Consider the following 22380-nt stretch of genomic DNA (forward strand, 5'->3'; position numbering starts at 1 on the left):
CCTTTTAATACCGAACGAGGATTCAGACAAAGTGACAATTTGCCATGTGACCTTTTTAACATCCTGCTGGAAAAGGTCATACGAGAGGCAAAAGTGAACAGAAATGGCACTCTGTATACCAAACAACACATGTTACTCGCCTACGCCGATGACATCGACATAATGGGTCGAACATTGAGAGGGGTTACAGCCACCTTTGAACAAATTGAGAAAGAGTCTGCGCGCTAGACGTCCAGTAGTCTCGGACCAACTGTGGAACTTGAGAACTACAGTCCGAGACTACTGGACGTCAGTTTTGAAATTCGGAGAAGGATAGTGATGGTTAACAGATGCTACTATGGTCTGAGCAAACAACTTAAAAGCATGGACACCTCCCGCCAGACCTAATTCACACTCTACAAGACTACCCACGCTGTTGTATGGATCTGAAGCATGTGTACTTATGCAAGCAGATGAGGCAGCTCTTGGAGTGATTGAGAGAAAAATTTTCCCAAAAGATCTATGGGCCGATCTGCGTTGACGGTGAATATCGCCGTCGAATGAACCATGAGTTGTACCAGATATTTTCGGACATCGACATTGTTAGACGTATTGAGCTGCAGCGACTACGTTGGCTAGGTCATGTTGTAAGAATGGATGAAGATGCCCCAGCCCAGAAGGCATATAAAAGCGAACCAGCTGATGGTTAACGCAGAAGGGGAAGGCCAAGAATACGTAGAAAGATCAAGTCGAAGACAACATTGCCGAATATGGTCTTTAAAATTGGAAAAACTTCGCTAAAGACCGACGCGCCTGGAAATCTTTTTTAAGTTCGGTTTATGGAACGAAAGTTCTGTCACAAGCCAGTTAAGTAAATAAGTAAATTTTTCTAGAGTTCCGATAGGCGTGGATTTTTTAAATAATTTTTTTCTAGGACTTGAATATTTTTTTTTTTTTTTTTTTTTTTGAGGACAAATAAAGTATCTAAGAAATATATTTAGAAAAAGCCTCACCTAATATAGATCTTTAAACATTTTTTTAAAGTCCAAATATTGTAGCCGTGGAATTTACTTTTTAAAAAATTCACGCCAATAGTGGACATTTAAAAATTTTTTTTTAAAAATCAATGTCGCTGTTGGTTATTAATTCGCGACAATAGTGTTTTGGAAAAAAGTCTCATCTAATATTTTAGAAATAGAAACACAAAAATTAGTATTTTACTTAAATTCAAATACATTTTTATTACAAAAATTATTTTTTAAAAACTACATAATAATACGTTGTATAAAAAATTTATTGTCATTTTGTTAGTTTTGTTTCTGTTAAAAACTATTGTGGAAAAATCCACATTCACAAATACTGGGTACATTGTTGCAAATGTTTTTTTTTTTCAAATCTATAAGAAATTTGTATTGGAACAACGTAAAACCCAATATTGTTTTTTGTTATTTTTGTTTTATAAATTATATCACAGACTTACTAACTACATTACAACAATACAGCAGCCAGACAGACCATATACGGGCTCTCTGGAGGCATTATTGTTACATGATGACATCTGAACTGACTTTTCCTTTCCAAATTGAAGGCAACTTGGATACAACAAATTCATACATACATATGTACATACGAACATTCCTTATTTAAACATACGAATTACATACTAAACAAAACAATTATCGTATCAGAATAAATTATCGAACTAAACTACTTGGGAAAACAATGGGATTGTGTTTAAATTTTAGTTTTTTTTTTTTTTACTTTTCTGTTGAATTGTTGACGATTTGTAAAACTTTCCCCTGTTTCGACGAGCCGTGTGTTTCCGTCTAAATACAAAAAAGAAAATGTGACTGGTTGCATTGAAATATGTAATTGCATTTCAATTTTTTGTGTGTGTGTCACAATTCAACTTAAAATCAGCGATTACGATGAAATGCTGATATTTTTTGCAATGATCGAACTATGCACTTTGATGTTGAGGTTGTTGTCGCGGATGGTGGGGCACTGAGGGAGGCAAGTTTTGTTGTGTTGCCTGCTGTGGAACTGCGGCCGCTGTATCTGTCATATGTTGAGGCCAATAATCTTGATTATCATTGGTGACCAGTAATTCGCGCATGCCATAACGTTGCCTGAAACGATAAATTAAGAAGAACGGAATTAACAACGTAGAATTAATTTAATTAAAACGAATTAACATCAATTAACAATTGCAAAACTAAATCACAAAAAATGGAAATCGTAAGGGGAATTTCCAAGTGACAACTTGATATGTATACGAAATGAGAAATGTTTATTCTTCAATAATACAATTATAGTCTGAGGAACAATGAAAATATAGGGATTCCAATAAGAAGTGTTATTTCAATCTGGCCTTGAAAAAAAAATATTTAAAAAATACACGCCTATTGGATTTACAAAATGCACGCCTATCGGAGCCCTAGGAAAAAATTATTGAAAAAGAAATATTTAAAAAATCCACGCTTATCGGGGATTCTTTAAAAAAATTATGTATACGAAATGAGAAATGTTTATTCTTCAATAATACAATTATAGTCTGAGGAACAATGAAAATATAGGGATTCCAATAAGAAGTGTTATTTCAATCTGGCCTTGAAAAAAAAAAAATATTTAAAAAATACACGCCTATTGGAGACCTTGAAATAATGATTTACAAAATGCACGCCTATCGGAGCCCTAGGAAAAAATTATTGAAAAAGAAATATTTAAAAAATCCACGCCTATCGGCCATACTTTAAAAAAATTATTTAAAAAATCCACGCCTATCGGGCATACTTTAAAAAAATTATCGGAGTCCTAGGAAAAAACGATTTCAAAAATCCAACCTTATCGGAGACCATGAAAAAAATTATTTAAAACAAGTGAAAAAGCGAAAGATCCTTCTCCCTAAAAAGTCATAAAACTCAAAAATTCAGCTTGAGCCCGGCTGGGATTTGAACCCTGGTTCCCATGGCATCTGTTCATTGTTGTCTGGCGCCTTAGCGTTCAAAGCCACCTCCTTATCTTTCTAAGGTTTCACAATATGCAGTTGTATACCATGTATGGAAAAAAGTCCGTCACTACAAGAAAAATCTGCTCTGAAAAGGAATGTTCTGGTGTGATGCCAAATGTCCGAATCTTGACACGGTTGAATTTAATTCGTAGATGCAATTTCGCCACATTGCCCAATATACCTGATGAGCCGCTTAACCAACGGCGAAACGCGTCGCATAATGCTGGGAATGTAGTATCTCTCTGGTTTTCCTTTTCATTGCAACATCGATCATGTAGCTCATCTTGAAAGAGAAACTAACAAAAAAGCCTTATGTTCGGCCGGACCGAACATTGGATACCCTCCACCATAAATATACTGACAGGTACTTGAAATAAAAATATAGGGAACATACCAAAAAGTGTACCTATACCGACATTTCTACAAACCGATTATGGTTCTAAATATAGGTCCTAGACCTATATTTGGACCAAATTTGTTTCAAAAAATGTTGATGTCATCCAAACTTTGCCCATTAGTTCAAGTTCGAACATGGGGAATATCGGTCCCCTCCTTCTGGTACCTCCCACATAGGGTCTAGGTCTATTTATAATATTTTGTGGAGAGATTTGGTACATATTAAGAACTCAAAATACTAAATTACAGCCAATTCGGTGGAAAAATACGATCAAAACCCCAAAAATACTGAAATTTAGGAGGTACCGATATATGGACCTATATTTGGGGGGTACTGTTATATAGGAGCTATGCCTAAACGTAGGCAAAATTTCAGCACCCTATCTCAATTCCTTCAGAAGGTAGCGTGATTACAACAGACGGACGGACATACGGACGGACATTGCTAGATCGTCTTTAAATTTTTCCCTGATCAAGAATATATACTTTATAGGGTCGGAAATGAATATTTCGATGAGTTACAAACGGGATGACAAAATTAATATACCCTCCATACTACGGTGGAGGGTATAAAAATCACTCTTATTGTAGTGATTTTCCTACTTACTCAATATGATTACGCCATATAACCACAGCTGTGTACAGGGCAATCGAAACCAGCGCCAAAACAACCAAAATTATACTCAAAATTAAATGACTTGTGGCTAAGGCTTTCTTGTCGGCTCTCTCCTCTTCATCGGCAGCATTCATTTCAATATTTTCATTAATAAATTCATCGGTATTAATGACTATTGCTGGTCCATGATAACGCTCCTCAAGTTCTGCAAGCTCTGAACTTTTATCTTCACCCGATTCCAGAATTTCAACATCATATTTGTAATTGGCGAAAACTGTTGTCAATTTGGGATCCGTTAACATATCCTCATCACGGTGGGAGTAGGGTTGTGAGGTCATCGATGATGAATCCTAAAATGAAACAGAAAAGATGAAGAAATGTTGAAGTGTTATAAATAAATTGTATCGAATTTAATATGTTTTATGTATTAGCAAAAAAAACATATTGTATATATAATAATTTATATTTAAATATATTAATCAATCTCAGATTGTATATCTTTAGTCGGTTAAAAATACAAATTGAAAGGTTAATGAATTGTTTCATACATAAATATAACAACGAACGTGACGTTATAGGTTTTTTGTGTTTTTGTTATTCATTGCTCTGTGGTTTCAAGAGATGAAAGAGTGAGAGGATGAAGTGATGATACATTTGTTTAATTGTTTCCCGCCTTTGTGGCTTTAGACGGTCATATTAAAATAAATGTATGTATAAGACAACAAAATTAAAATTGATGACAATTTATTTAAAATGTAGCCGCAAAGTTGTATTAAACACGTGTATACATGAATCGTGACAGACTATGTTAGTTAAAAAAAGAAAAATCTGAAATGGCGCCCAACGTCCGCTACGACAATTAGCAAATGTTACCTTTATCGGTCTAGGTCGATTCTGCAAAGAAACAAATAATAACAACTAACGTAAACATATTACAAATTAGTGACAAATGGCGCCCAAAGCGGGCCTTGCTTCGACTTCTAGTCTCACGAATTCTATCTAGGATCGACACCAAGGAAGAAATTACCAAGTTTTAAATAACAAAATCTCGGTGGCCAATTGTGATCACCTCTTCAGGGTTTTAAACATATTCCAGAAAATCCCCATAGGGGGTTTCCTAAAATCATTTTATTTTCATTGAATACTAATTTATTTTTATTGAATACCATTACAGCAAATATTCGAATTGGAAAGGAAATGTTAACATTTCCTTTTTATCCATCCACAAAAAATGTTCTTACCTTAAAAGTGAATCATTGGATTAACCATTCACAAATGCCAAATTTTACGACACAATTCCCTGCATCTCCACCCGCTACATTTGCAGCTTAATCACTACCATAAAATATTACTACTCATGACATCATACGTCATTTTGTTGTTCGTTTACCACATTGGAAAGTACCAATCGTGGACAATGAAATTCTTTAGAATTTTAATTCGATTTACCTTTGCCCGCTATCCTAACACTTTAGTAACACATTGGAAGGTTAATGCGTTAAATATTCTCATTATGACTCATAGAAATATTTCGGTTTAACAATACAATTTTTTCGTATTTGATTTTTGTGGCGATGGCAGTGCTAATGACGATCGAAGCATATATGTATTCCCAAATATTTATTTAATTTATTGTTTTCAATATTCTTGTTTAAGGAAGTTGAAGAAGCGTGCCAAAATTTAACAGGCGCTTCATATACAAATTTGTATGTTAATATCGTATATACATATTAACATACACATTTGTATATTAAGCGGTGTTTAAAGAAAAATATATTCAAACAATTTAAATACAATGGACTGTTACTTTATCATTTAATAATATGCGAATTTTCGCACAGTATACGGACATATTGAGTGACGTAGGGGATGATAGGTACCAAGAAACGGCTCTGATTGGTTTTAGCATGGTTAAACCCAGGCTTATTTTGGCCCCTTTTTATCTCAATTGTTGACACAGACCTCCCCGAGGTGTCACCTGTGGTTGCTATATGTATTCTCCCATAAGAACTATAAAATGGGTTGAGGCGTCAGGTTAGTTGCCCACACTCGATAAAATACTGCTACTATGAAAAAACAACGAAAAAGGAAACCAAACCGTCCTAACGTAGACGGCCCGCAATAAAGTACCACGATCTGCGAATCTGCACTTTGAATGTACGCACGTTGAACAGAAAATGCGCAGTTTTCGCTTGGTTAACAGTTTTCGCAGATTTATGGTTAACAGAAGAATAAAAGACCTCGTCTCCAAATTCACTCCAGTAGATGAGCGAATTGCTATAATCCGTATAAAAGCGTAGTTCTTCCACATTCTTCGACCGAAGACAAAGATGAACAGACCCATGACATATTTTACGAGCGCCTAAAACATATCTCGCTACCCTGGAGAATAAAATACATCTTCTCCAGATTCACTTCAGTAGATGAGCGAATTGCTATAATCCGTATAAAAGCGAAGTTCTTCTATTTCAGTCTCATTTGCGCTCATGCTCCGACCGAAGACAAGGCTGAACAGACCAAAGATGTTTTTTTACGAGCGCCTAGAAACTGCATATGACCGCAGCCCTGATCATGACATTAAAATGCTGCTAGGAAATTTTAATGCAAAACTCAGAAGGGAAAATATTTTTGGGTCCACCGTGGGAAAACTCAGCCTTCGTGAAGACACATCAGACAACGGCATGATTTGATTGATTTACTTCGCGGCAGCAACAAATATGGTGGTTAGCAGTACAATATTCAAGCATCTCGACATACACAAGGCCACCTGGATTTCTCCCGATCGCACAACGAGAAATCAAATCGATCCCGTTGTGATAGACGGACGACATTCATCCAGTTTTTTAGACGTTTGACCGATCCGAGGAGCGAATATCGATTCGGACCTCTACCTTGTAGCAAGTTTCGCATTCGTCATAATGTAGCAGCGAAGGTGCGATCTAACACATAACGGAAACTCCACGTCGAAAAGCTGCAAACACAACAGATAGCAGACGCCTACTCCGCTCATCTTACCCACCTGTTTGACGTAAGCACTCCTTGTCCCGATAATAATATAGAACCACAATGGCAAAGAATTGCCCACTCCCTACAAACTGCAGCAAAAGCCAAAGACCATCATAAAGAAACCCGTGGTACAATCAGGAGTGTCGTAATGTTACTAATATGACGAACGCAGCGTATAGGGCAACCCTGCACACAGTAGCAACACGTAAAAAAGAAAAGAGAATTATCGGGTGAAAAGGAGAGAGGAGAAACATATTTTCAGACAAAAGACGTCGAGTAAAAGATCAAACCGAAGGTTTTGGGGTAGGCACATCGTCCTGTAGAGATGAAGAGGGAAACCTGATGACATATACAGACAGCGCGTTGAGGATCTGGAAGGAGCATTTTGAAAAACTTCTGGTATCAAATAGCGGCGGTGAAGAAGATACCCCAGAACCAATGGTTACCAGCCGAATTTTTCAAGACTGGTGATCAGATGCTGGTAAGGAGCATGCATCAGCTCATTGGTACAATTTGGTTAGAGGAATGTATGCCCAATGATTGGAACCTCAGCATCCTGTGTCCCGTGTACAAAAAGGAGACAAGATGATATGTGCCAACTATAGAGGAATAAGTCTCATTCCCATCGCATATAAAGTGATATCCAGCGTGCTGTGTGAACGACTGAAACCAATGGTCAATGACATTATTGGATCTTACCAATGCGGCTTCAGACCTGGCAAATCCATTATTGACCAGATTTTCTCTCTGCGCTAGATGTTGGAAGAGACCCGCGAAAAACACATTGACATATTCCACCTATTCGTCGCATTCAACAGGCCTATACGTTCAGAGCGTTTAAACCATGTCTGCGTTTGGCATTCCTGCAAAATTAATACGGCTATGCAGAATAACTTTAACTGGCACAATATCAGCAGTTAAAATCGAAAAAGACTTATCGGAACCCTTTCAGACAATCTTTTTAACATCTTGCTGGAAAAGGTGATACGAGAGGGAAAAGTGAACGGAAATGGCACTGTGTGCATAATGGGTCGAACATTGCGAGCGGTAACAGCCACCTTTGAACGATTTGAGAAGGAGTCTGCCCAAAATGGGACTGGCAGTAAATGGCGAAAAGACCAAGCTGATGGTATCAACGCGAAAGACGTCCAGTAGACGTCCAGGTACCGCCATAAACAAAACTAATAACATTAACTTTGGAATCCGGCCAACAGATCCTACTATGGTCTGAGAATGCAACTCAAAAGCAAGGCCACCTCTCGCTAGGCCTCACACTCTACAAGTCGCTGATATTAACCGTCCTGCTGTATGGATCTGAAGCATGGGTACTTGCGCAAGCAAATAAGGCAGCTCTTGGAGTGTTTGAGAGAAAAATTCTCCAAAAAATCTCTGTGGGCCGATCTGCGTCGACTGTGAATATTGCCGTCACGTTCAGGTTCACGCAGAAGGGGAGGGCCACGAATCCGATGGAAAGATCAAGTGGAAGACAATATCTCGAAAAATGGTCTTTCAAATTTGACGAGATGCGCACAAGACCGACGCGCCTGGAAATCTTTTTTAGGCGCCATTTGACAATAATTTTTTGGTATAGTTAGCATTTGTTAATTAGACGCCGTAGCCGTAGTTGGGCGCCATATGACATTTTTCTTTGTGTTTAAAATTAATTTCAGCTTGTATTTGTGCATGGTGAGCCTCTACAAGCCCATGGTGACGCCAATTACTGGCTGAATAAAATAAAGATATTAAGGTTCATGTTGCAGGGATCTATCACAAGATAGGTTACAAGAAATCGTATGCGGAATGTTTATACAAATCATAAAAAGGAAGATCATACGACGTAAATTTCTAAACGCCAATACTCTTTGATCGTTCGTAATCAGTTCCATGATTTTACTGATGTTCCTTTTTTATCCCGTCCATTTGTCGTCCAATGAATTTAAATGATCCCTTTTCTTACACATTTTAGTTTCCCTCTTAAATTAAATCTCTACATACAAAATAAATACCCCCAACATAAATAATAAAGTAATTTCAACAGAATCCCATTAACCTCTTAAGACTTTCAGGTAAATTTGCATTGCTGCATTTCAATATTTTTTTACTCTGCTCGAAAAACTGGCCTAAAGGAATTGTAGTTAACACCAAAAACAAAAATTACATGCCACAAATCACTTTCTTTTCAAACGAATATCTTATATTTATTATCATCCACAAAAACGTGTCACGTTTTTTGTTGTTTTTGCTGGCATTTTGGCTTCATTTAATTCAATATTTCACAACTTAAGGCGTTCCGTACTTCTATCTTATCAAGATTGTTGTAAAAACTGACAACAACAATGCTATACATGAATGGATGTAAGACAATCCCGAGCGTAATTTTTTGTTATTAAACCTTGTCCCAATGAACATTTATTTATTTATCTACATGGCTGATACCGACATACATACTTACATAGCGTATTGCTTACGATTTATTTACATTTATATTGAGAAATTTTTCAAATGATAAACGGAAGTTAATGTCACTGATATGGGTAAGAAATTGCGGTAATATTTTTTGAAACTTCCAGGTTAAATGAGGTTGAATCAAATACTACTACCCATGTTCCGAGATGTTGTATTCCACTTGATCTTTCCATCGAATTCGTACCCTTTCCCTTTTGCGTGAACCATTACTTGGCTCGCGTTTATATGTCTTTTGAGTGGGGGAATCCTCATCCATTCTCACAACATGACCTAGCCAACGTAGTCACTGCAGATCGATCATCCGCCTGACTATGTCGATGTCCGAGAATAGATGTATAGCTCATGGTTAATTCGACTACGATGGCCCATAGATCTTCCGGATAATTTTTCTCTCAAACCCTCCAAGAGCTGCATCATCTGCTTGCGCAAGTAACCATGCCTCAGATTCATATAACAGTACGGATAGTATCAGCGTCTTGTAGAGTGCGAGAGGTGGCCTTGCTTTTGATTTGCTTACTCAGACCACAGTAGCATCTGTTAGCCAACAAATATTCTCCTCCGGATTTCAAAGCTGATGTTATTAGTTTTGTTTATGGCGATACCAACGTAAATAAAATCGTTCACTACCTCGAAGTTGTAGTTTTCAAGTTTCACAGTTGGTCCGAGTGTACTGCACGTCTTGCGCGATGATACCATCAGCTTGGTCTTCTCGCTATTTACTGTCAATCCCACTTTGGCAGACACCTTCTCAATTCGTCCACTCGCACTGTTCGACCCATTATGTCCATGTCGTCGGTGTATGCGAGTAACATACCGAGTGCCATTTCTGTTCACATTTACATCTCGTATTACAGCTGGATGTTAAACGACAAACGGTCACCTTGTCTGAATCCTCGTTCGGTATTGAAGGGCTCCGAGAGACTTTAACTGCTGACCTTGTGCGACTTAAAGTTAGCCTGTATAGTCGTATTAATTTTGCAGGAATGCCAAACGCAGACATGGCATTAAACACCTCTGAACGGATAGGGCTGTCGAATGCGGTTTTATAGTCGACGAATAGGTGGAATCTGTCGATGTATTTTTCGTGATTCTTTAACATAATATGGCGCAGTGTAAAAATCTGGTCAATGGTGGATTTGCCAGGTCTGAAGCCGCGATTCAATAATGCCATTGACCATTGGCTTTAGTCGTTCACACAGCACGCTGGACTTTATATGCGATGGGGAGGAGACTAATTCCTCTATAGTTGGCACATATCGTCTTGTCTCCTTTTTTGTGCACGGGACGCAATATGTTGAAGTTCCAATTATTGGGCATGTATTCCTCTAGCCAAATTGTACTATTCAGTTGGTGCATGCTCCTGATTAACGTCTGACCACCAGTCTTGAATAGTTTGGCTGCTAAAATATGGGCACCTGCTGCTTTATTATTCTTCAGCCGATTTATTGCTATTCTGACCTCATCTTGGCTAGGTGGTATGCAATCTATACCGTCATCTCTTATTGTCTCAGGGATATTTTCTTCACCGTTACTATTTGATATCAGAAGCTTTGTAACATGCTCCTTCCAGACCCTCAACACGCTGTTTGTATGTGTCACCAGGTTTCTTTCTTCATCTCTACAGGAGGATGTGCCTGCACCAAAGCCTTCGGTTTGGTGTTTTACTCGTCTTCTTCACCCTTAATATTTGATATCAGAATCTTTGCAAAATGCTCCTTTCAGATCCTCAACACGCTGTCTGTATCTGTCGCCAGGTTTCTTTCTTTCCAGGAGCGTGTGCCTACACCAAGGCCTTCGGTTTGTCCGACCACAGAATATGAAGCTATGATATGTTCCCTGAAGTTAGCTGTAGATCCCAATATTTGCCTTATGAAAGGTTGCATTCATTGTAGGGCTATGAAAGTCTACTTTCGATTAATCTACTTTTTTGTATTGAAAAGTCTTAAAGTCGAAGTTGACTTTTGATCATGGAGGAAATTCCAAAGTCGGATTTTCATGATCGGCTTTCGATTCGAGATTGGCCACGAGCCAATTTAGAAGTTGAAGTAAAGCGAATTTCGGAAAGTTTGATACTCCAGAGAAGGACATCATCTAGCCTAGATCTAACAATACATTTAAGCCATTTTTATAATCGTTTAACCCATTTTTATAAACGATGTCTTAATTTGAAATCAGTCCTGCTAACATGATTCTTAGGTATGTAACCCTGTTACCAATCGACATGGGAATTCCACTTTAAATCGTATTTCTTTTTTAAAATTGGTGAATCATTCGTGGCTATATTTTTTTTACTAAAAAACAAATATATTTTTTACAACTTTGCTACACATGCGATTACAACTATTTAAATATTCTCCGCGCCCTTTTCGACTCCCGTCGCAATAATACGTGAGTTTCCCACGGAAGTAGCCAAGTGCGGTAATAATTCATTAGTAACTACCTCATCATCGTACATAATATTTATTTTTGTTGTTATTATAAGTGTGCGACGTTGCGCGTTTCATTTTTTTACGATTATTTATTATTCGAAAGGTACTTTGGTCACGATCTTCAGTGAACTTGTCAGACACGAATATAAAAAAAGTAAACAAATTACTACTAGTGTTTGGAAAACTGTTCTCTGGTAGCTACTTGTGTTCGAAATTTGTTTCGAAAGGAAATCAAGTATAAAATGTTTAAATATATTTTCTTTGGGGGAAATAAATATAACAGTAACTGTAACATAAATAACTTGGCGTCTGACGAAGTTATAGAACAGGTCGATAGACATTGGCATTGTCACGTTTTTGATGATAAACATATATGAATATGAAATTCCCAACATTTTTTAAACGGAAACCCAAATGACTGAATTATGCTGGAAAGTTAGCTATCTAAGGGTGACAATTTCTTTCCTGAGAAATAATTATACCGTTAAATATTTCCCAAAAAAAGTGATATTCACTTTCATTAGCTTAATCGGCTGTTATAATGGAATTTAAAATGTTTTAATAATTTGTGTATGCATTCGATTAAAGTTAAAATTTATATACAAATTTCGATTTTTTCCAGAATATGATAATGATTGTTCTAAACAATATCTTAAAGATAGATTTTTTCATTAAGTATTCTTAATTATAACAACATTTTCGAAATGTAATCATACAAACAGCTTTTCTGAAGCGGCTGCTTAATTTAATCTGCCTTGGATCCAAAGGAAGTAGATGAACGAAGTAATTGAACCTAGTACCGATCGTTCCATTTGCGGAATAGTTTCTTTTGAATTAGTTCGTTCCAGAACATCTTAAGCCTAAAAATCGAATGGCATTAGGGCATAATTTGCCTTAGCGAAATACTACAAAGATGTTGCTTTCCAAAAAGAATAATATCTTGAAAAATGTGTAGCAATCTGTGCCAGAAGAATGCAGACATGATGTGCGTGGGTTTCCACATTTCAAAAGTCTTGTTATGGCGGCAGGCAAAAGATGCAGTTATAATAAATTATTAGAACTGCCTCTTGGGGAAAAGAAATCCGTTGGAGAAATAATCGAAGTTGACCGGCATATTAGCAGTCGCAACATCGCCCAGTCGAACATTGAAAGCGGTAACAGCCACCTTTAAACAAATTGGGAAGGAATCTGAACAAACGGCGAGAAGACCAACTCGCAACACGTCCAGTAGACTCGGACCAACTGTGGAACTTGAGAACTACAGCTTCGAGGTAGTCAAAAATTTTATATACCTTGGTACCTTTACAAATAAAACTAATGACATCAGTTTTGAAATTCGGAGAAGGATAGTGTTGGTCAACAGATGGATATTGATACGTAGTGGAGCGCAAAAGTCGACTTCTCGATTATTGTCTCTGACCAAAAAGTCGACTTTTAGTCTTTTCGAATTTTGTATTTGACTAAAAAGTCGACTTTTCGATTTTGTCAATCCTGTTCGAAATTGATTTTCGACTCTTACGGACTAAAGCAAAATCGACTTAAAATTTGATTTTTTAGAAGTATTGTTGTCAACAGATCAAATAAAGTTTTGGAATGCAAAGCATGTATTTATAAATAAAATCGAAAGCCGATCTTGAAAAGTCGATTTTGCGATTTTCTCAAAGATCAAAAGTCGATTTCGACTTTTACACTTTTCAATACAAAAAGTCGAGTAGTCGATTTACTTATCCCTACTCTTGGAGTGTTTGAGATAACAATTCTCCGAAAGATCTATGGGCCGATCTTCGTCGACGGTGAATATCGCCGTTGAATGAACCATGAGTTGTACCAGCTATTCTCGGACATCGGCATTGTTAGACGTATTGAGCTGCAGCGACTACGTTAGCTAGGTCATGTTGTAAGAATGGATGAAGATGCCACAACCTAAAAGGCATATAAAAGCGAACCAGCTGATGGATCACGCAGTAGCGGAAGGCCAAGAATAAGATGAAAAGATCAACTGGAAGACAACATTGCCGGATATGGTCTTTCAAATTGGGAAAACTGCGCAAAAGGCAGACGCGCCTGGAAATAAACTCGGCTTATGGAACGAACAAGCCAGCTAAGCAAGTAACATCGCTCAGAACCATAAAACTGTTTTAAACCAATTACACAGAGCTGGATTCAAAAAAAAGCTCGATGTTTGGGTGCCACTCCACTTAACAGAAAAAATAGGACGGATCGAATGTCCATCTGTGAAGACTTGACCAAAAGGATTGAGATAGACCCATTTCTCAAACGGATGGTGACTGGGGATAAGAAATGGGTCACATACGATAACCCTGTGCGAAAACGATCGTTGTCAAAGAGAGGTGAAGCACCTCAAAAGGTGACCAAACTAGGACTAACGGCCAGGAAGTTTTTGCTATGCCTTTGGTGGGATTGGAAAAGTAATTATTTATTATGATTTGCCTCCATATGGCCAAACGCTAAATTCTGATCTCTACTGTCAACAATTGGACCGTTTGAAGATAACAATTGACCAGAAACGCCAAAATTGGCCAACATGTGATGTGTCGTGTTCCACCAGGACAACACTAGGTCACACACATCAACAGCGACTCGCCAGAAACTGCAGGAGCTTGGTCGGGGATCCGTCATACAGCCCGAACTTGACACCAAGCGATTATAATTTTTTCTTGCATGGCAATTTGTTTTTAATAACAAATTTGGTCAAATTAAATATCCATCGCCACAACAAAAATCTGCTTAGAAAAAGAATTGCTTCTGGGATGAAGACAAATGTCGAACCTTGTTAAATTTGAATTTAATTCGCATATGCAATTTCGGAATATCATCAATACAAATAGGATTTATAAACATATGACATTTGACAAGAATCATAGCTCAATATGCCTTATGAACCGCTTAACAAACTGCGAAATACACCGCATAAAGGTGGGTAGGTTCTCATTGGCTTTCCTTTTCATTGCAACACTTCGATCATTAAGCTCGACTCCGAAGAGAAAAACTAACTTAAAATCATACAATGATCACCGCTCTTGCAGGCAAAAACTTAAATAAAAATATAGATCACATATTCAATTCTTCCGGTTTCATATCCAGAATCCACCAAAGATGCTAGGTATGCCCGATCAATGAGATTCTGGGAAGAACTGTAAGTTCTGAATATAATCAATAGGCTTAACATAACCAGAGCGGCATTTGACAACAAGGTGTGTGGAGAAGCTCTGTCCTCGTCATTTTATAAAAAAAAACTTCAATTCCCCGAAAAATGAAATGGGTTGAAAATGTAATTCGAGAAGTCAGGTCATTAAAACGAAACTAACCCATATAAAAAATGTTACAAAAAATCCAATAAAAAAATTAAAACTATCCATGAAACATTTACGAAAATTAATATTAAAACATTTTTCATGTCTTCCGAAAGACAAATACAAATTTTAAATCCGATTGTATCATATTATCACTATTCGCATACATAATTAGATATTAATAGAGTTTCATATTGGAAAAACTTACCCTCAATATGGAACTTTCATTTAAGTCATTAAGTTCCTCCAGACTCTCTTTAATCGGATCATCTTTCACAACTTTTGTGGGAACGGCAAGGCCTAAAACAAAAACAAAACATGTTGTTAATACCAAAAAATAAATATCTATAAATCAAAAAACATTTTACGTTAAAAAAAACTGAAATACAAAGAAATCAAATCCCTGCATAAACAATTCCATTTAAATAATGTCAAAAAGAAGAATTATTCACATTTATGTGGTGGGTATTTACTATGAATTTATTAATTTAAAAGTAAATTATAAATCGTGTTGAAACAAAAAAAAAAATAAAATATTTAAGCCGATAAGAAGATAACAACCAACCTTCAATGGCCAAAGCCAGAGGAGGCGCACACACGGGCACTCACTCTCAAGAAACGTGTTTGGGTGGGTAAAAAAACAAGTGAATGAATAAATAGATGAACTGATTTCATTTTAAAATGTCTCATAAATAAAAATGCAGTAATATTTACATATTTACATTAAACAAACAGTAAAAAATGCATTCAGAGAAATGACAAATCTCAGCAGTTTTTTTTTATTAATGGCATTCTGTGAAAAGGGTGTTTGTGTGGTTAGAGAAATGTCTACCTCACATATTAATTAATTCATTTTCGGAGTATTGTTTTGTTAGAATATATTTGGGAAAAAGAAATCCATTATTATTTTTATATTAACTATAGGATTTTATTTAAGATGCTTCGACATGTCCGATTTGGGCCAAATATGCAAAGTTTTGTTGTTTGATTTGTTGCCATTTTAAAGGTAACTTCATAATGCCTCTCTCATAGAAGTCCTGCTCCCTATTTGCAAAAAAAAACTCTAGTAATCCATTTGCAAAATCCTCCCTAGATCCCAATTTTTTATCATTAAAGAAATTTTGCAATTCAAGCAACAGATGATAATAGGTTGGTGTCAAGTCCGGACTGTATGGCGGATGCATTAAAACTTCCGAAGTATCTGGCGAGTCACTGTGTGTGGCCTAGCGTTGTCCTGGTGGAACACGACACCTCTCCTGTTGGCCAATTCTGGCCGTTTTTGGTAAATTGCTATCTTCAAACAGTCCAGTTGTTGACAGTAGAAGTCAGAATTTAGCGTTTGGCCATATGGAAGCAACTCATAATAAATAATCTCCTTCCAGTTCCACCAAATGGATAGCAGAACCTTCCTGGCCGTCAGTCCTGGTTTTACCGCACAGGGCTGTCGTATGTTATCCATTTCTCATCTCCAGTCAGCAAGAAGAAGAAATGGATAGACCCATTCCGTTTGGCAGAGGCTTCGCAGATGGAAATTCAATCCATCCTATTTTTTCTGTTAATTGGTGTGGCACCCAAACATCGAGGTTTTTTTTAACCCAGCTTTGTCTAAATGGCTTAAAACAGTTTTATGGTCCATTTTTAGCTGCTGGGCGATGTTATGACTGCTTGACCGGCATTTCGATCACTTTTGCGATTTTATCGACATTTTCGACGACCGGCCTAATGGATTTCTTTTTAAATCTGACTATGTCTATGTCCGAGACGCAAAGCGGCCTATAGATCTTTCGGAGAAAGAAAAAAAATTCCGATATAAGCGTTAAAAATCTCCTAGCAGAATTTCAATGTCATGGCCAGGGCAGCTGCCATATGCTGCTTCTAGGCACTCGTAAAATATATCTTTGGTCTGTTCATCCTTGTCTTCCGTCGTAGCATGGCCGCAAATAAGACAGTTGTAGAAGAATTCGCTCATCTACTGGAGTGAATCTGAAGACAAGGTCTTTTATTCTCCTGTTAACCATAAATCCGCAGCCAAATTCATGTTTCGTTTAAAGGCAGCTGTAATAAAGCCAGTAATCGTCAGTCCCTTTCCATCGCATTTCCTGTAAAGCAATAATATCGGCTTTGTACTTCTTGAGTACATCCGCTGAAGCAAAAATTGCGCCTGTTCTGTACAACGTGCGCACTTTCCAAGTGCATATTCGCAGATGGTGGTCCTTTATACGTTTGCGGGGTTGTCAACATTAGGGGGTTTGGTTTTCGTTTTCATAGTATTGATTTTTTTCCAAGAGTGGGCATCTATCCCGACGCCTCAATCCTTTTTTTTTATAGTTCTTATGTGTGAACTCGCGATACATATCAGCTCACTATATTTCAACGAATGCTGAAAATGAGGACTGAACATAAAATTGTCTACTGTGTGAAAATGTTTGTCCGGTACTGTAAATAAGTTCAACATTATGATTTTGTGTTTTTTGTCTCTTTGTATCGTAAAATAGTTTTTGAAAAGAAATCCACTCAAAGAGGCTCCACCATATCTCAGTTGCAAAAATTGCATATACGTTATAATAAATGTCGTCATAACATTAGGCCCGTCTTGTGTTCTAAGTATGCTCCACGAATTCAATGTCTTCATGCAACGACTTTAGACTTTGTCACTTGAAAAAAATGTTTTTTTTAATTATCTCTTAACATTTTATTTGTGACAACAACAAAAAAATTTTGGTGTAAAAACTATTAACTTGTAGTCTTTAATCGTGAAATTTACAACAGCTTATTAAGAATTTAATGGTTATTCTGCTAGAGGTATTTTATGACATTTAGTACTTTGTTGGTGTTGTTGTACTTTTTTTTTGTTTTTTTTTTATAACAAGAACTGCATTCCACATAAAAAAGAAAAACATAAGACACACACCAAGGAGATCATAAACATGGATTAAAATGTTTGCTGTTTAAGGTCTTGTGTTCGTAAAAGGCCTGATTGCCTGACAGACAGGTGGACAGACGATTATAATTTCATAAAATAAAATAACTAAAAAAAGTCTGACATTGTCAGCAAAACTGTTTGTCTTTGTTGGTTCTGTAGAACCAACCAAATAGTATCAGTTTTCAAGTTGAAGGGTATTAAATTTTATTATTTCAAAAGAAAAAACGCCCAAGCTGTCACAACAATGAATACCGGCTTTTTTCAGGTTCCGACGACTCCAGTCGGTTAATACAAGGTTAAAACACCCAGAATGAAAGCATTTGTCTGATAACAAAAACTCGCCCAGATATCGTGAATCCAAATAAAATGATAACATTTTGATCGAACATGTACTTTGTTCGATTCTATCCAAATAATTACTTAGTCAGCCACCGAACCAGCCACCCACTCACCTCTTCACCTAATTCTAAGTAAATAAAAATAAATAAAATTTAAAACAGAAAATCGTGATAATTTTAGCAAAATGACAAAGCCAAGAACTGAGTAGTTCTCTTGGTATCCCACATTTACCGGGCTGGCCGGCCAACCGATCGTTCATTCATTCATGATCACTTGCGCCCAAGAATAGCCCATGTGACAAATGTTTTACGTGTAAAGTGGCTGGCGTACGCACCTCCTAGTGTGGAGGAGATATTTATGTTTTCTTATTTTCCATTCTAGCCATAAATGAGTCATTCGCCACAAAACATTATTGTTGTTGGCCGTGTTTTTTTAACCAAAAAAACAGTAGCCACTTATTTGGTCAGAGGCACTCACACACCCCGCCCATTAATTTCAATTTACAGTGAAATCGTTATTTTTGAAAAAAAGAACTCAACAATAAATTAAATCACATTTGAATATTAATGTACCTTTTATTTTTGAATATCTTCGCCCAAATTGATTTGAGAGCATTTGGAATGCAACAGGTGTTTGGGTTGTGTGTGTGTGTTTAATTTCGAAATGGTGTAGCCGCTGCAGGCCGCTGGATTGTCTGGCATTAACAAATTATATTTTATAATTTGATTTGCATTCGGAATATTAGTCTACAAAATAGATTTAATTCTCATACTGTGTATGAATATGTAAATCCCCTACTTTAATATTAGATTTAATTACTTATTAAATCCAATCAAAAAATATGAAAAACATTAATTGTAATTAAGACTGTTAATAATGAGCAATTATAAACATTTTATTCGAAATAGTCTTCAGAACGTGCTCAGATTGTACATCTAGGCCCTTATGATTTTATTTTAAATTTTGTATTTGTATTTTTGTTGTGTTAAAAGTGAGAAGTAGTTAATAACATGTATTAAATATTTATTTAAAAAAATGTTTTTTATGAGATAATAAATATATTTGTTTTGTGATAATAATGCTAAAGAAATTATTTTAATTTGTATCGTAAAAACAACAAATCTATGATATGAATAAATAATAATATTTGAAGAATTTCAGTACTAAGGGGGGACCCGGAAAACACTGACTTTCAAGACAGGGTATGTGGTGTATATGTTCGTTCTTCTTTTCGGCGGCGCATAATGATAGCTACAAGGAACGGCTCTGATTTGGTATATAACAAGACAAAGCCCATGCTTGTCTTGGTTCCTCTTTTATCTCAATTGTGGACACTGACCTAACCGCGGTGTTACCTGGGGTTGCTACTTTCAACACCCTATCTCAAAGTAGCTACCCCAGCTGTTATGTGCCATAAGAGCTATAAAAATGGGTTGAGGCCTCGGGTAGTTGTCCACACTCGAAAAAAACCCAATACTATGAAAAAAACATCGAAAAAGAAAACCAAATCCCCTAATTTTGATGATCCCCGCAAACGTATAAAGGAACACGATCTGCGAATCTGCACTTGGAATGTGCGCACGTTATACAGAACAGGCGCAGTTTTTGCTTTGGCGGATGTACTCAAGAAGTAGAAAACCGATATTATTGACTTACAGGAAATGCGGTGGAAACGGACAGGCGCAAGTAAATCAGGCGATTACGCACTGTATTATAGCTGTCATGAAACGAGACATTAATTTGGCTGCGGATTTATGGCCAATAGGAGAATAAAGGACATCGTTTCCACATTCTCTCCAGTAGATGAGCGAATTGCTACAGACTAAAGACATATTTTACGAGCGCTTAGAAACATCATATGACCGCTGCCTGCCCATGCCATTAAAGTCCTTCTAGGAGACTTTAATGCAAAAATTTCCACCGTCGGAAAATTCAGCCTCCATGAAGAAACATCAGTCAACGGCATGAGGTTGATACACTTGGCGGCAGCAAAAAACATGGTGTTAGCAGCACCAGATTCAAACATCTCGATATACACAAGGTCACCTGGATTTCTCCTGATAAAGCAACGAGAAATTAAATTGATCATGTTGTAATAGACGTTTCGATCGAGGAGCGAATATCGATTCGGACCATTACCTTGTGGCAACCAAGGTTCGCACTCGTCTTAATGTAGGAGCAAATATTCGATCTGATTTAACACGTTTAGAGGTGTTTAAAGCCATGTCGGCGTTTGGCATTCCTGCAAAATTAATACGACAATGCAGGATAACTTTAAATGACACAAGGTCAGCAGTTAAAGTCGGAAAGGACCTCTCGGAGCCCTTTAATACCGAACGAGGATTCAGACAAGGTGACAGTTTGTTGTGTGATCTGTTTAACATCCTGCTGGAAAAGGTTATACGAGATGCAAATTTGAAGGGAAATGGCACTCTGTACATCAAATACCATATGTTACTCGCCTACTCCGAAGGAATCGACATAATGGGTCGAACATTGCGAGCGGTAACAACCACCTTTGAACGTATTGAAAAGGAGTCTGCCAAAGTGAGACTGGCAGTAAATGGCGAGAAGACCAAGCTGATGGTATCAACGCGCAAGACGTCCAGTAGACTCGGACCAACTGTGGAACTTGAAAACTACATTTTCAAGGTAGTCAACGATTTTATATACCTCGGTACCGAATTAACAAATCTAATAACATCAGCTTTGAAATCCGGAGGTGAATAGTGTTGGCCAACAGAAACAACTCAAAAGCATGGTCACCTCTCGCCAGACCAAACTCACACTTTACATGATACTGATACTACCCGTGCTGTTATATGGATCTGAAGCATGGGTACTTACGGAAGCAGATGAGGCAGCTCTTGGGGTGTTTGAGAGAAAAATTCTCCGAAAGAGTGATATGCTTCAAGTGATGGTTCACGTAGAAGGGGGAGGCCACGAATCCGATGGAAAGATCAAGTGGAGGACAACATCTCGGAAAATGGTCTTTAAAATTGGATGAGATGCGCACAAAACCGACGCACTTGGAAATATTTTTTAAGCTCGGCTTATAGAACAACCGTTTTATCATAAGTCAGCCAAGTAAGTAATATATGACTTTAGCTGAATGAATGTCAAAAAAAACATTAGGTCCATGAACAAATTTAATGCAAGAAAGCTTTCTCCAGGTCACCTAGTATTATAAACAAAATCTTCTGGTCCTCTGTAGGAACATCTCAACTTTTTCATCATAAAAAAATACATCGATCCACTCCACTCAACACTAAATTTAACTCCTTGGAGCTATTTACTTAAAACGATGATCAACAACGGCTAATTTTTTTTGTAAAAAATCAATCCTCCACAGCTGGTGCGAATAATTTATGTGGAAAGGAAACTCAACGACTGAAACCGAACACATGTACTACACATGCGTATGAACAATGAAGAGCGAATGTATCCGAACGAAAATATAAAAAAAAAATTATAAGGAACAAAACCGCCAGACGGACAGGCTGGCAGGCAGGCATTCAACTTACCAAGATCAACAGCAGAGATTACCAAGAATAAAAATAGTAATTTATACAGTGTAGCTTTAGATGATTTCACCGGCATTTTGAGTAATTTATTTTTGCAACGAACAAAAAAAAAATAACGCGCTACAAATCAATAAATTTCAAGAGGTACACAAACACGCACACACTCGCGTACACCGACGGTATGACACAGAATTCAAATCGTTGAATTTTTCTGTTTCGAATATTTTACTTTTTTTTTATAAAAACGTTAAAAAAAGTGGCAATATAACACGGCTGTTAGCAAAAACTATGCAACCGCGATACGTTATCAATCAATATGCGACAGCTTTTAATATTTGGCTTTGATAAAAATACACGCACACACAATCGCTCCCAATT

General features: G+C 37.1%; 1 protein-coding gene across 1 annotated transcript; it reads right to left on the bottom strand.

Moving 5' to 3' along the window:
* Nucleotides 1-1939: 1939 nt before the first annotated feature.
* LOC133326645 (uncharacterized) lies at nucleotides 1940-22078 on the bottom strand. The gene is made up of 4 exons (XM_061535276.1): nucleotides 22003-22078; nucleotides 15425-15516; nucleotides 3993-4351; nucleotides 1940-2108 (listed from the first exon to the last, which is right to left on the bottom strand). Exons 1-4 carry the CDS (start codon nucleotides 22076-22078, stop codon nucleotides 1940-1942), a joined length of 696 nt encoding a protein of 231 aa, XP_061391260.1.
* Between the last annotated feature and the right edge of the window lie 302 nt (nucleotides 22079-22380).

This window comes from Musca vetustissima, unplaced genomic scaffold (assembly GCF_032173495.1).
Source record: "Musca vetustissima isolate MV318-11 ecotype Yass unplaced genomic scaffold, APGP_CSIRO_Mvet_v1 utg22059, whole genome shotgun sequence".
NCBI classification, from domain to species: Eukaryota; Metazoa; Arthropoda; class Insecta; order Diptera; family Muscidae; genus Musca; species Musca vetustissima.

What these genes read in the sequence shown, in the direction of transcription:
- LOC133326645 (XM_061535276.1), bottom strand. Translation starts at nt 22,078, where the DNA reads ATGCCGGTGAAATCATCTAAAGCTACACTGTATAAATTACTATTTTTA. An exon ending in ATGAAAGTTCCATATTGAGG is followed by an intron (nt 4,352 to 15,424) that starts GTAAGTTTTTCC and finishes GTTTCATTTTAG; the next exon opens with GATTCATCATCGATGACCTC. An exon ending in ATATGGCGTAATCATATTGA is followed by an intron (nt 2,109 to 3,992) that starts GTAAGTAGGAAA and finishes TTATCGTTTCAG; the next exon opens with GCAACGTTATGGCATGCGCG.